The sequence below is a fragment of the Musca autumnalis genome, unplaced genomic scaffold, assembly GCF_047663935.1.
Source record: "Musca autumnalis isolate F117 unplaced genomic scaffold, ASM4766393v1 scaffold_3, whole genome shotgun sequence".
Classification (NCBI taxonomy): domain Eukaryota; kingdom Metazoa; phylum Arthropoda; class Insecta; order Diptera; family Muscidae; genus Musca; species Musca autumnalis.
This window is the reverse complement of record NW_027411866.1, coordinates 48384734-48398475: the sequence shown is the minus strand read 5'-3', so window position 1 is coordinate 48398475 and position 13742 is coordinate 48384734. Positions and strand designations below refer to the sequence as shown.

The following is a 13742-nucleotide window of genomic DNA, read 5'->3' as shown; positions in this document are numbered from 1 at the left end:
TGATTTTTTCTTTAACATTTGAACCAATTCGATGAATGCTAAATACAATTTTTCTTTTTATTTGTTGTTATTATTATATTTAAATTTATTTGATAAATATCGAATTGTTATTCCATACTTTATATTTAAAAGTTAAAGATAAGGGAAAGTAATGATGTGATGACATACCAAAGTGTTAGTGAAAATAATATTCTAGGGAATTGGTGAAGATGTCACACCAAATGGTTGGTGAAGTTACCATTCCACGGGGCTAGTGAAGATGACATGCTTAGGATATGAAAATGAATTGCATCTTTTGGGGGTCACGCTCTTGTAAAATAAAAGAATGAAGATATTAAAAAAAGGCATTCCACATCACTTGCACCCATGCTTCAATAGCATCTTTGGCATCGAACATTTTGCTGGGAATTTATTAATGTATACTTAATAAAGACTAAAATTGCTTTCATTATCGATTATAGGACTTTTTCTACTTTTAGAATTTTTAACACAAAATGACTAACTAATTAATCTAAAGTGAAAGAGGAATGGAATGGAATGTTTGTCAGAGTTTAACTTATTATAGTCATCGAGGAGTCTTCAAAACAAATTATTATCAATATTTAATATGTATAAAATTAAATTCTATCCTACATTTATATTTTCTGTTAAATTAACAACGTACAGAATTCCAAAGTATTCTGGACCAATTGTTGCTGCTCTCTACACTCATATCTATCAGTAACATATTATTTCCTTGATAATTTGTGTCACAATTTCTTTTCTTTTTGGCAAACGACCGACCTTGACTGAGAATTAAATACAAATGGGAAAATAAACAATTTATGTCACAATGTGTATCATCTGTACGTTATGCGTTGGAATAGTCGTCAATAGACAAATTATAATAAAAGAAATTTAAAACTATTAACTAAATAGAATATCAAAAAGAACTAGATACGAGTACGTCCATCACTGACCTTGGAAGAAAAGCAAACATCATGAATTTCAACAGTAAGGCATGTATAAATTGGACTATAGTAATAATAATAATAAAATCTTTTCTAATTCATGAAAAAAGGTTTCTAAATTATTTTTTTTATAATTTTAAAAACTTAAGCTCTGTCCTGTCACAAATATCTAGGGCTGACTGTTTCTATAATGTGCGTAAATTGTTTGGCCAATGAAAAATCTTCAATACAAATGAAGAAAAAACAAAAATACTAAGAAGGAAAGAAAAAATGTTTGCGTCTTAGGACAACAAACTTTGTTTTATGTATTAATATTTATCTATTTATTTATGTACATATGCTTGCTTCGTATAAATTATTAAAAATAAATTAAATTTAATGTTCAAGTTAAAATTAATATTTTTTAAAGATGAGTCATAAAGACACAATTTATATATTTTGCTGTCTAATAAATTAATATTAAAAATATACATATATTTTTCCATGCCTAGTAAATAAAACATATTTTCTTATATAAAAAAGAACTTGTTTTGAAAGCGTGTTGTTTTATAAGGAAATAAAATAGTATAGCATAAATACGATTTTTTCCTAACCAATATATTTTTTAAAAGATATGTCCCTATAATTAGAAAAAATAATGGCACCTAATATACAGGGACCGCTCCCGAAATGCCTATTAAGGCCATTTTGGAGTGCGCCTAATGAGTATAATATACAAAAAGGTCTAAAGCTTGACCATTTCTTTAGTGCTACCATAGATTAGGTTAGGGAGACCTTTCGGTCCATTGTGATCATCCAAAGAATATAGGATTGGAGTATAGTACCTGTAAGAATAGAAGGTGAAGAAAAACAAAAGAAGCATAAAGAGATATTATAAAGTATTAATACAAATAGGTCGAACATCCGTTGGATATTTCAGATATTTTATTAAAGAAACGTATGTGCGAATTTTTTAAATTTCTCTCTTTCTGTGTAACAGTTGATTATTTCAGTTTGTTGTTGATCACAAGTAGCACCCCATCCTGATGTTGTGTACCTTTAGTTACTGTTTTCCTAATGTTCGTCTCCCCAATACTTGAATTTTATTTATCCACAAACATATCAGGGGTTCCGGCGTACTGACATTTCCAAATGAGAGGTGAATCGATTCAAGTTTTACATTATTGAAAGCTCCTTCTATATAAAGAAAGCCGCCAGCGTAAAATTCTCCATGTTACGGTGTCTTAAGGAAAGGGGGAGCATAAGCTAATGGGTCTGTAGTCTTTCGGGTTAGGTTTCCCTGCTTTAGGAGTTTAAGTGATTTTCACATCTTTCCACAGGCCGGGTAACTACGTTAAGTCACACTCCGTGTAAGCGGTACCAACATTCTCGCAGCCTGGAAAATGGGTCCCTGCTAGGAGGCATAGATAGAGTCTCTCTATTGATTAAGTATAAGTAGCATAGAATATTTGACAGTCAAGTCGTTGAAAGAGGAAAGTTTATTGTATTTTTATGTGAAATCGAAATTTTAGAAGTGTTTTTCTCGAACATTTTTGGTTCGAATATAAATGAACTGATCTTCATATATGTATTTCTGTGGGTTTTTTTATCTTTTAATAATTTTACATGAAAAGAAATCATATTTTAAGTAATTTTAATAACATCTGTTAAAATGCCTTTTTTTCCAATAATTTTTAAAAATATTGCAATTCTGTTATTGTTCAATAAATGTCAATAACCCAAACAACTAAATTTAAATCAATAATAACAAATGGTTAAAATTACCAACTAAACATGAATGAAATTTTTGCTGATTTCGATTAAGTTCAACGAAATACAAGAACCCCCAATGCGGTGGGTAGGAGGGGTAGGCGGCAAGCAGGCCTAGCAAGTCAATCGGGAGTCATACCTATGTTAACAATAATTGTAAACTGAAGCTAAATTTGTTAATGTTTTTCACTTGAATATTTTTGTTCATGAATACCTTTTTTCCGGTACGCGGTGCCTCTTTCAGGCATAGCGTGAGAGAGTTTGGGTTATTGAACTCTAGAGGAGTTTAAAGAAAATAAATATTGTTGGCTAAAAGACCAAGACCACCACCAAGTAATGGCAAATACTTTCGCGCTATTATTTTGTTGACCAAAAGCAAAAAAGGTTATTGTCCTTAATTGGCTGATTGTTATTGGACAGTTTATTTTGTTTGTTTTTTATTTGCTGTTGTAATAAATGGCTAAAATACAATGACCTAAGTTCTTAAAAGAAAGCCAAGAAAGGGTGGCAGTGGGAGGGGGCGGGGGTCGGTTTGGTGTCTGTGTCATACATTTGAATTGCGCCTTTAGGTATTGCCTCATAGTTCTGTAGGCATTTCCGTGTAACTGTTGAATTGCAAATTTATTTTTGTTTGTAAAAATAGTGAAAACAAAACAACAACATTTGCCATCATGTCTTTGACATAGGTTTTTTGGCAATAAATCCTCAAAAGTTACTAAGTCGCTTTAAAACAAAATTTAAATGTTATATATTCTTTAGAACTAACTTTTTTAGACTTAGTCTAGTTTTAAAAATACCCTCTTGTCTTTGACATAGGATTTTGGTTCATAAATCCTCACAATTTACAAAATCCTTTTAAATTATAAAAATGGTGGCAGTAGTTCTGTATCTTTTTCAATTATTATAATTTTTTTAACTTTTATTTTTTTTATTTATATATTATGGACTTAGTCTATTTTCAAAAATATTGCCCGTTGCATTTGTGTGCCTCTTGTTCGGTGTTTTGTTACAACAGAAGTTTTTCAACTTTTAATTCCTGGAATTGGTTATATTGCTTCCCTTTTAATGCTTAACTATCATAAAAGTTTCAATTGCTTCATGTTGTATAATTGGTCAGAATTTTGCCGAGTATTCTGAGGAAAGAAACAACGTTTTCAAATGCACGTAAACAATTTTTGCTTGCATATTATATCGAAACTATTTCTTGAAATGGTGAAATAGTTGGGCGTCTACATTTACAAAATCCCTTTGATGATGAAATCAAATCTTGCAGATATATAGTGTATTTGGTGGAACAAAGATCTATCTGGTGAATCTCAGGAAAGTCAGAATGAGTACAGACCTTTACAGGAATAGTTACAATTAGTATAAAAGTTGGTTGAACGCACTGCCTGCCTTGATTATCCCATTGAAGGTTATTTTAAGGGCATGTATGTTATTGATGCACATACTGGTGCTATGGAAAGATGGAACAGTGACATATATCCCAAAGGCTGGGAATCCAAGCCACACGCTATCAAAGGACCAAAAACCAATTAGTGTCTATTCTTTTGTTACTAAAAACTATAGAAAGGTTGTTTGCCTTAGACATAAATCGTGACCTTATAAGCAACTAGCCAAACTGCTTATGTTAATGGGAAATCTACAGAATCAGCGTAACACCAAGTTGTGGGTTATATAGAAAAGAACATGGGTGTCACGAATCACAACTTGGCCGTCTTTCTCGACATAATAATATGAACCACGAATCTTTACATTCGGCTTTAGAGCTATTAAGTGTCCCCGCTATTTTAACTAGTTGGATCGATAGAATTCTGAAAAGCACTCTAATTAATTCAAACATTGGAGAGAGTTCCTTACAGAAGTCAGTACCTAGAGGCACCCCACAGGGAGCTACTTTGATATTGATTCTAGTGTTGAATAGAATACTCAAGGAATTATATAGACTAGGGACCAGGATAGTTGCCTGTGCAAGTGACGTTGTCATTCTAATCATAGAGACATTTCTACGCTCTCTGAATTGATGAAGTCTGCAGTAGGACTCTCTCGGCCTTCGGGTCGTGGACTGCGTCAAGCCACCGTTTTGCTTTTTCCTCAGTAAACTCTAAGCAGAGAAACCCGTTAGGTTTTCGAAGTCAATCGTTAGGATATCGAAGTCGATCTGGCCGGCTATCTCAGGGCGAAGAACTGCCCTTTTACTCAGTATACTGGTCATTGCCGTATTAGATCTATGACAAATAAGCACCTCCTCTTTCGATGTCCTAGACTGGCCTTCAAAATAACCAGGCTGTTTGGTTTTACTCCATAGACCCCACAACCCTCTTAACCTACTGCAGGAGCCTTAAGTGGCTATGAGCAGAACATTCTAGACGCAGTAAGTTCAATTAATCCCCTTTTCTCTTACCAATCTCTATGTTATATATACTCTCCTCATACCACTTTCCTGTCCTTCTCCCCTCCTTGCTGCTACCTAAATCTTTTTATCTATTTTACGGATGAGCATAATGGAAGTGGTTGTCAACCATCGACGGCAGCTACGCATCCTATAACCTAACTACAAATTTGTACATAGTATTCCACCATAACGCTGTTAAACTCAAGAGGATTCCCATTTGTTAGCCAACTATTTTCTAATTGCCTATATTTTTATACAGAGCCCTAACAGATTCGCCATGATGTCTAATCTACGATTTTTATCATTACGAGGGCGGTTCGGAAACTTCTTAGCCGATCAATGAAAGAGAATAGTTAGTTTTTCAAAAATATTTTTATTTTTCAATATAATCTCCTGAAACTTCAATACACTTACTCCAACGCTTTTCTAGCAATTCTATCCCTTGATTAAAATAGTTTTCCTCAAGGTATTCAAAATAGTGGTTTACAACTGTAATTGCATCTTCATTTGAGGTAAAACGCTTGCCAGCATGGAATTTTTTTAATTTTGGAACAAGTAAAAGTCACTGGGAACTAAATCAGGAGAATAAGGTGGGTAGTCAAGCAACTCGTACTTTAATTCGTTGATTTTAGCCATTGTTAAAACACACTTGTGCGCTGGTGCGTTGTCTTGATGAAAAATTTTTTGTGTTGTAAGCCAGGAAGTTTTTCTCGAATTTGTACATTTAATTGATCCAAAAGGTTGCAATAGTACTCTGAATTTATTGTTTTACCCTTTTGCAGATAGTCAATCAATAAAATACCTTTGAAGTCCCAAAAAACCATTGCCATAACCTTACCAGCCGATTGAATTGTTTTTGCCTTCTTTGGGGCACTTCCTCCAGCTTCAGTCCATTGTTTGGATTGTTCTTTTGTCTCTGGAGTATAGTGGTGGATCCATGTCTCATCAGCAGTTATGAAACGACGCTTAAAATCCATTTTATTTTGCTTAAAACGATCCAAACAAGCTTGAGAAATGCTCATTCTTATGCGTTTTGGATCGACTGTTAACAAATGCGGCACCCATCTTGCAGAAAGCTTTTTCATCTGTAGATCTTCATGCAAAATTAAATGGACTCGATCATTTGAGATGCCCATGATATTAGCAATTTCACGCACTTTTATTCGTCGATCATTTAATACCATATCATGCACTTTGGCTACAATTTCTGTTGTTGTGTTGCTGTTTTTGGACGTCCACTACGTGGTTCATCTTCAATACTTGTACGACCACGTTTAAATTCAGCAACCCAATTTTTTACTGTTGCATATGAAGGAGCACTTACCGCGCTTTTTGTGCTAGGCTAAGAAGTTTCCGAACTGCCCTCGTATTCTTATTAAGAACACAATTTATTGCTGATTATTAGTTCTTGATATATATGGACCGCGAGATTTATAATCTACTCATGTTAACAGTTTTGATTTCAATTCCGTAGAATCAATCAATTACGTCTTTAAATCGATAATTTTATTAAGTAACTGACTGGATTTAATATATTGGATTTTTTCTTACATATTTTTTTTTGCGTTTCTTAGTTAATTTTGTTTTTGTCTCCGTCAAATGTTGTTTCTTTTTTTTTGTAGTCGATTTTGTTATTATTTATTGTAACAGATAAACATGGGTCAACGTGAAATGTATGTACGAGGTTTCCACAAGTCCACATACATATGTATGTATGTAGATTCAGTACATACAATAACATCTGCAGAGTCAAGAAAATTACGATGACGATGGTGATAACAATGCGATGATTATGATTACAATTTCTTTTGTTTTCATTGTAAATAATCCCAACAAACAGCTATGTAGCTGGTCGGTCGCACACTTCAATCAAATTTTTATTATCATATTTTGACAAAATGTTTATAATTTCTTTATCCAGAAGGTTGATTGGATTATTGACTAAATGAACAATAATAAACAATAGGAATTAAAGAAATTAAACATTTTGTTTTGCTTTTTTAATTTCTAAAGGCGAGGAGGTTGGAGAGTAGGTCCAAAATTAACTAGGAAAAAAGATTTCGGTGTTTCCCACAAAATTTCACAACAAATTCGAAAGATTCGCCTCAAACCAACTCTAAAACTACAAATTTCAAAATTAATATTAAAACAAAATATTTATTAAACATTCATTTACTTTCGACACTTATATTTATCGATATATCAAGAAAACTTAACACTTAACGCGCAATAACGCGTTGTTTGTAATATATTCTGGAATCTGATAGATTTTTTGCATTTCAAATTACATCAGTTTGTTAATTACAAAGATTTTAATTTATGTGAAAAATAAAAACTTATAAAAAGGGTGATATAATCCCTTGAGCCTCTATATACAAATGTACCTACTTGAACACCTACGCGTTATGCACATTTAATCTGTTAAAAACAATGCAAAAAATCACACACCCTTTTCAGCAACCGTCGCCAGAGCATTTGCATTTCAAATAAACCAAAGACAGAGGAGAACAAGATTCTTATCAGTTGAATTTTGTAAAATTGAACAAAACTAAATATTACACAATAACAGCAACAAAATAATAATACAAAACCTAAGCAAATATAAAAATAAATTATTAATTACTTTGAAATTAATCACCCTTAAATTGATTTCAATTTCTAAATCTAAATCAATGTTTAATATTCTCAGCCTTTAGAGAAGAATTATTATCAGCGAAAAAATAAAAACAAATAAACATTGAAACAATGTTTGGTATTCAATATCAATCTCTTTGAGGATTAAAAACGTGTTGTCATTTCATTCACACGCGACATGTTGAACAAATTTGTTTGTGTAATCCCATAGATCAGACACCAGGCAGCCTTTGATTTAACTCAAAATTGTCGTAAAAATAAATATTTCACTATTTTCTTAGGAACATTTGTCATTGCCCTTTTGAAAACACAAAATATAATCAACAACATAAACACTAAAGATGAAAACACTTTACAGCGCCCGCCATTGATTTATTTAACGAGACTGGCATTGTACTTATTCCTCAGTACGTCGTGTTCTACATTTATTTTTCAATATTTTTTCAATATTTTCCCAGCTATTTTTTGTTGTTTCTAAACGTTTCTCTGAAAAACGTGTGCCTGATGGTGACAGTGGCGGGCGGCATCTATCGCTGTCACTTCGAGTGTGTCTATTGATATTCAAATAAAGATTTAAAATCACTATTGACATCTAACAAATAAGTGAAAAAATGCACCTGCACACAAATAACAGAAATATTTCTCTTTTGCATATTTATTGTAAAAAAATATTGCGTTTTAGAAGAAAAAGGGTCATGTAATTTTTGTAACTGTTGTTAAAGTCGTTTGTATTTTTATACCCTCAGCCTTTAGGCTAAAGAGGGTATTTACACTTTGATACGACCAAAAATGTGCCTCATCGAAATAATGGTTTTAGACCCCAAGTATATTTGTACGATATCCGTTTCAGACAATTTTGAGTAGATCTAGCAATGTCCGTCCGTCTGTCTGTCTGTCTGGCAGGCTGGTGCGCACGATAACTCTCGAACGGATGGGCCATATAGGTCCACTCCTTCAGGTACCTCCCCCACAAATGTTCAAAAATTGTCGCAAAACTTTTGCGCACGATAACTCTCGAAGGGAATAACCGATTTGGTCCATACTTTGCACATCGTGTAATTTCTACCAAACTTAGATGAGGTTTCAATATGGATTTAATCGGTCTACTCCTTCGAGTACCTCCCACACAAAATTTCGGAAAAGTTCAGTTTAGGACCTGCTCTCGAATCGCCTTGGTTTTTGTTGTAACATCTTGTATTCACTGTCCCCTATATGAAGGTACAAGTTTCCTCAGGGGCAAGTCCATACTTCCTGAGAAAACAGCCTGAAAGGTATGTACAAAAAAGCCCTATGACACAGTGTGTAGTGGTTGGAGCGCAAGATAACTCTCGACCGAATCTGCCGATTCAGTCCAAAATGTGACCTTCGTAATATTTTGTGCAAACTTAGTTTAAGTTTGAAAATAAGCCCTACCGGTCCACTCCTTCAGGTACCTCCCCCACAAAAGTTCAAAAATGTTCGGAAAAATTTTTCGCACTATAACTCTTGATAGGAGTGACCGATATGGTCCATACTTTACACATTCTCATAATATCTACCAGATATAGATCATGTTCGAATATGGACTATATTTGTCCACTCCATCCCGTACCTCCCACACAAAATTTTGGATAAGTTCACTTTAAGACGTGCTATTGAATCACTTTGATTTTTGTTGAAGCAACTTACATTCGCTGCCATAATAACGATGGTAAAAGTTGTTTCAGGGGCAAGTCCATACTTCTTGAGAAAACAGCCCGAAGGGTGTAAAAATCCCCTATGGCACCCCCATGGTCTATGTCGGTCCATTCCTTTAAGTACCTTTTCCGCAAAATTTTTGAACTTTAATCCTAATCAACATTTTTGTCGGTTCATACGACCAAAATTTTGAAACCCCCTAAATACATAAGATTTTTGTGAAAAAAAAATGTTTCAATTTGCACAGGCTGATGGTATATCTCTGTCGGCAAAGCCGACTGATACTTTTTTACTTGTTTATATGTAGTCTGATTCTGCTTCTAGCTTTAAGGAAGGATAGATGGTGTCCATAATGAAATAGGAGTTAGTCGACATGGATTGGATGAAATGCAGCATGACATGTGAACAAATATCACAAGACGGCCACACCAATAAAAATGGGCGGATCTCAATTGTGACAAAATTACTCTGTTCGTCGTGTCAGCTATCGTTCTTCTGTTGCTATAAAGGGTTTGTCGAGGAAGATCCAAAGAGGTGGCATGTGACACAATCTTCCACTCGAAGGTCAGAGGACTGGGAGCCTCGTCTTTCTAGTTCATTAACTGCATCGCTTCCCCCACATTGCAGTGCCCTGGTACCCAACAGCTTAACAGTCATACTAAAAGTTCTTAAGATAGGCCTACAATTTTGAACAGTCTTAGATTTAATAGGGAAGGATCCTAACGCATTTAGAACACTGATTTTTTTTTAATATAGAGAGGTTATAACATTCCATCTAAAAAATCTTCAAACAATTTAAAAAAGTGTCAGTTTTAACATGGAGTTTTCATTAAAAATACTACCATTAATTGCGTTTACAAATTAACTGCGAGTGCTATGACTAATTTTAGTTGCAACAAAATATAAATCACAAAAAACACATCAAGACAAAAAAGATGATAAGAATTTTATTGTCGCGGCGGATTTCTTTCTGACTAAAACCTATGGGCAAAAAAAATAAATTCAGTGAAAGACAATTAAAACAAAAGTCATTCACATTGTTAGTGTTCATGTCATGTAAAATGCATGTGATTTCACACACTATTTCACATTTGTTTTTTTTTTTTGAAATTGTTACCGGTATTACTTCTTCTTCTACTGCTAGCAACAGACAATTCTAATATCAACAATAAATGGCTTATATGGGTCTTAACGCTAATTGTTGTCACAAATATTTACTTTAAGATTATAAAATATTTTTTTTTATGCCATAACAATTTTATTTGATAAACCATAACGCCAACCAAGTTATCTGATAAAGGCAAAAATGCTTCGAAGTGGTAATAACAATAGCGTGTGAAGTGCATGGACAACACAACATTGACATTGGTAGAGTTGAGGAAACAAATAGAGAAAAACAACAATAAGGAAATTAATTTCTTTCTATAAGTTTTTTTTTTTTTTTTTTAATAAGGAATTGACCATAATTTAAAGAGGGCATACATATTTAATTTCAAGCCCTATATAATTTGTTTATATACCCAGCAAAATGTTTGTAGCCAAAGAAGTAGTTAAATCATGAGTGCAAGTGATTCCGGACTACATCTTTTTATGTGAAAGAAGTCATGATTTTTACAAGGGCATGGTGCAGTGAGGATACTGTCTAATTTACTTCTTAAGCACACATTTTGCATTAATTCTTTGTAGTGAATAAATCACAACAACATATGATTCAACTACTTCTTTGGCTACAAACAAAGATGTAGTTCGAAATCACTTTTATTATTTTTTGTATACAAATTACTTTTTATGGATGCAAACATATTGCTGTTATTATAATTAACAAGAAACAAATTATGTTCTTTGCCTTTTTAAGTTTTTTTTTTTTTTTGCAAAATTTTGAAATTTCTAAAATGTGAAAAATTTATGAAATGGATTCAAATCGGACATTGTCAAAATGTGAAGAACGGACTGCATTTTTCATGACTCTGCGTGGACTGCTTCAAAAAAAGCTATTCAATCACTACTTCACAAGAAACAACTTCAAATAAATTTTGCTGGGTAGTTTTTTGTTATCTTTTGTATATAATCAGGTATGTGATGAAAACCGAATCGACTCGATTTGCAGATCGAAATGGTATATAATCGGAGTGCCGTTGATGATATATACATAGTTTTGCTTCGCAAAAGCCCCTTATTTGAATATTTTTTAAATCTTTTTATCAATTTCATTAAAATATTCACCAAATTTAAAGATATACGATTTCGATTTATGGCAAAAGGAGTCGAATCATTTTCCATCACATACCCGAATGTGTCCTTAATTTGTTTCTACTATTTTTTGTATTAGGAAGTTCATTTTAAATTTGAACTTAAGGATAATTGTATTTCACCAACACAATTTTAATAACTGCATGTTGTCTTTTATACGCCTCTAACTTATTCCCACGATAATATGTCATCTCTTTTAATTCCCAAGATATTATCTCTGTTGTACATAAATTATGTTATAATCCATTAACAGACCATTGTCGTATATTTCAATCCAATTAATATTTTAAAGACATAAACGATTATAACAGATTACTTTTATTATTGTTGATGATAATCATTTGTTTAAACAAACCGCCAAATACTTCAAGTACTCTCTTTCGAACAGTTCATCATAGCTTATCTTTCTAATTAGACCAATAAACTTGTCTTATTGATTATCTAAATCATTTTCTAACTGTCAACACAAAACTGCTGTTATATAAATATTTAGAAAATATGCCGGCACAGTTTTCTCTTTGTGTGGTTGTCATACTAATAAAGTAGATAATTACTTTCTTATTTGTGTTATCTATTTGTATAACTAAAAACAAATACATACCGATGCAAATTGTTATTACCATACAAAATTGAAAAAAAAAACTATTATAAAATGTTGCTGCTAATTAACCTTGAAAATATAAATGGATGCATTTTTTGGAAAGGGATGGAGGTAAAAGTAATAAAACCAGAGTTAATAGGCTGTGATAAATATCTCTAATTTTTTATATCCATTCTATTTTCTTCTTAATTCGTTGAATTATATTAATTAATGTTCTCATCTTTGATTCTCTTATTTCAGAGGCATAAGTTCAACTGTACGACGATGCATCGAAAAAGAAACTGGCAAAGAATTTGCAGCAAAAATCATTGATTTAGGTGCAGGCACAGAAACCGGCGATACAAATCCATATCATATGTTAGAAGCTACTAGACAAGAAATCTCAATACTCCGACAAGTTATGGGTCATCCCTATATAAGTAAGTCCTTTATTAGACTGCAATAACGTGTTAGTTAATTCAATTTTTCTAAATCACTCTCTTTCAGTTGATTTACAAGATGTTTTTGAATCCGATGCTTTTGTCTTTTTGGTATTTGAATTGTGTCCCAAAGGTGAACTATTCGATTATTTAACATCAGTGGTAACACTGTCCGAGAAAAAGACCCGCACCATAATGAGGCAAATATTTGAGGGTGTTGAATATATACACTCAAAAAATATTGTACATAGAGACTTAAAACCAGAAAATATTCTATTAGATGAAAATCATAATGTTAAAATAACCGATTTTGGTTTTGCGAGGCAACTAAAAGATGGAGAAAAATTAACAGGTAAATAATGCATTTATAAATTAATTTTTTTTTTTTCAAAAATATAATCTAAAATCTTATTTCAGATCTTTGTGGTACACCTGGTTATTTAGCACCCGAAACTCTAAAATGTAACATGTTTGAGGGTTCACCGGGTTATGGAAGAGAAGTAGATATGTAAGTATTTTAAAGATTGAAAATCTAAACAGAAACAAAACAAACTCTAGAGTTAACTTCACTCCTTTCCATTCTAAAATCATCATTAAGAAATTTGATACTACATTTCTTTGATTTAGTTTTGATTTTATTTCTAAGAAATAATTATTATTTTCTATTTCTTTAGCTGGGCCTGCGGTGTTATTATGTTTACCTTACTGGTAGGCTGTCCGCCTTTTTGGCATCGCAAACAAATGGTTATGTTGCGTAATATCATGGAAGGCAAATATAGTTTTACATCACCGGAATGGGCGGATATATCAGGTATGTATTAAAATTAAGGGAAATATTTATACCCTCAGCCATGTCTGTCTGGCTAGCTGGTGCGCACGATAACTCTCGAACGGATCAGCCGATTCGAACCAAATTTTGGGTATCGTAATATTTTGGCTAAACTTAGTTCAAGTTCGAAGATGGGCCATATCGGTCCATCCCTTTGGGTACCTCCCCCACAAAAGATCGAAAATGTTCGGAAAATTTGTGCGTACGATAACTTTTGAAGGGAGTAACCGATTTAGTC

General features: G+C 32.9%; 1 protein-coding gene across 4 annotated transcripts in view; it reads left to right on the top strand.

The window, feature by feature from the left end:
• The window catches only part of PhKgamma (phosphorylase kinase gamma), a 43287-nt gene that overhangs the window by 13436 nt on the left and 16109 nt on the right, over window positions 1–13742 (top strand). For all 4 annotated transcript variants that reach the window (XR_012411573.1, XM_073974973.1, XM_073974974.1 and 1 more), the window contains exons 2-5: window positions 12497–12675; window positions 12743–13027; window positions 13093–13183; window positions 13350–13486. Coding sequence is in view for 3 of the 4 variants with exons in the window: in XM_073974973.1 (XP_073831074.1) it covers window positions 12497–12675; window positions 12743–13027; window positions 13093–13183; window positions 13350–13486 (692 nt within the window). In the remaining variant the exon portion in view is untranslated. The remainder of the gene's footprint in view (window positions 1–12496; window positions 12676–12742; window positions 13028–13092; window positions 13184–13349; window positions 13487–13742) is intronic.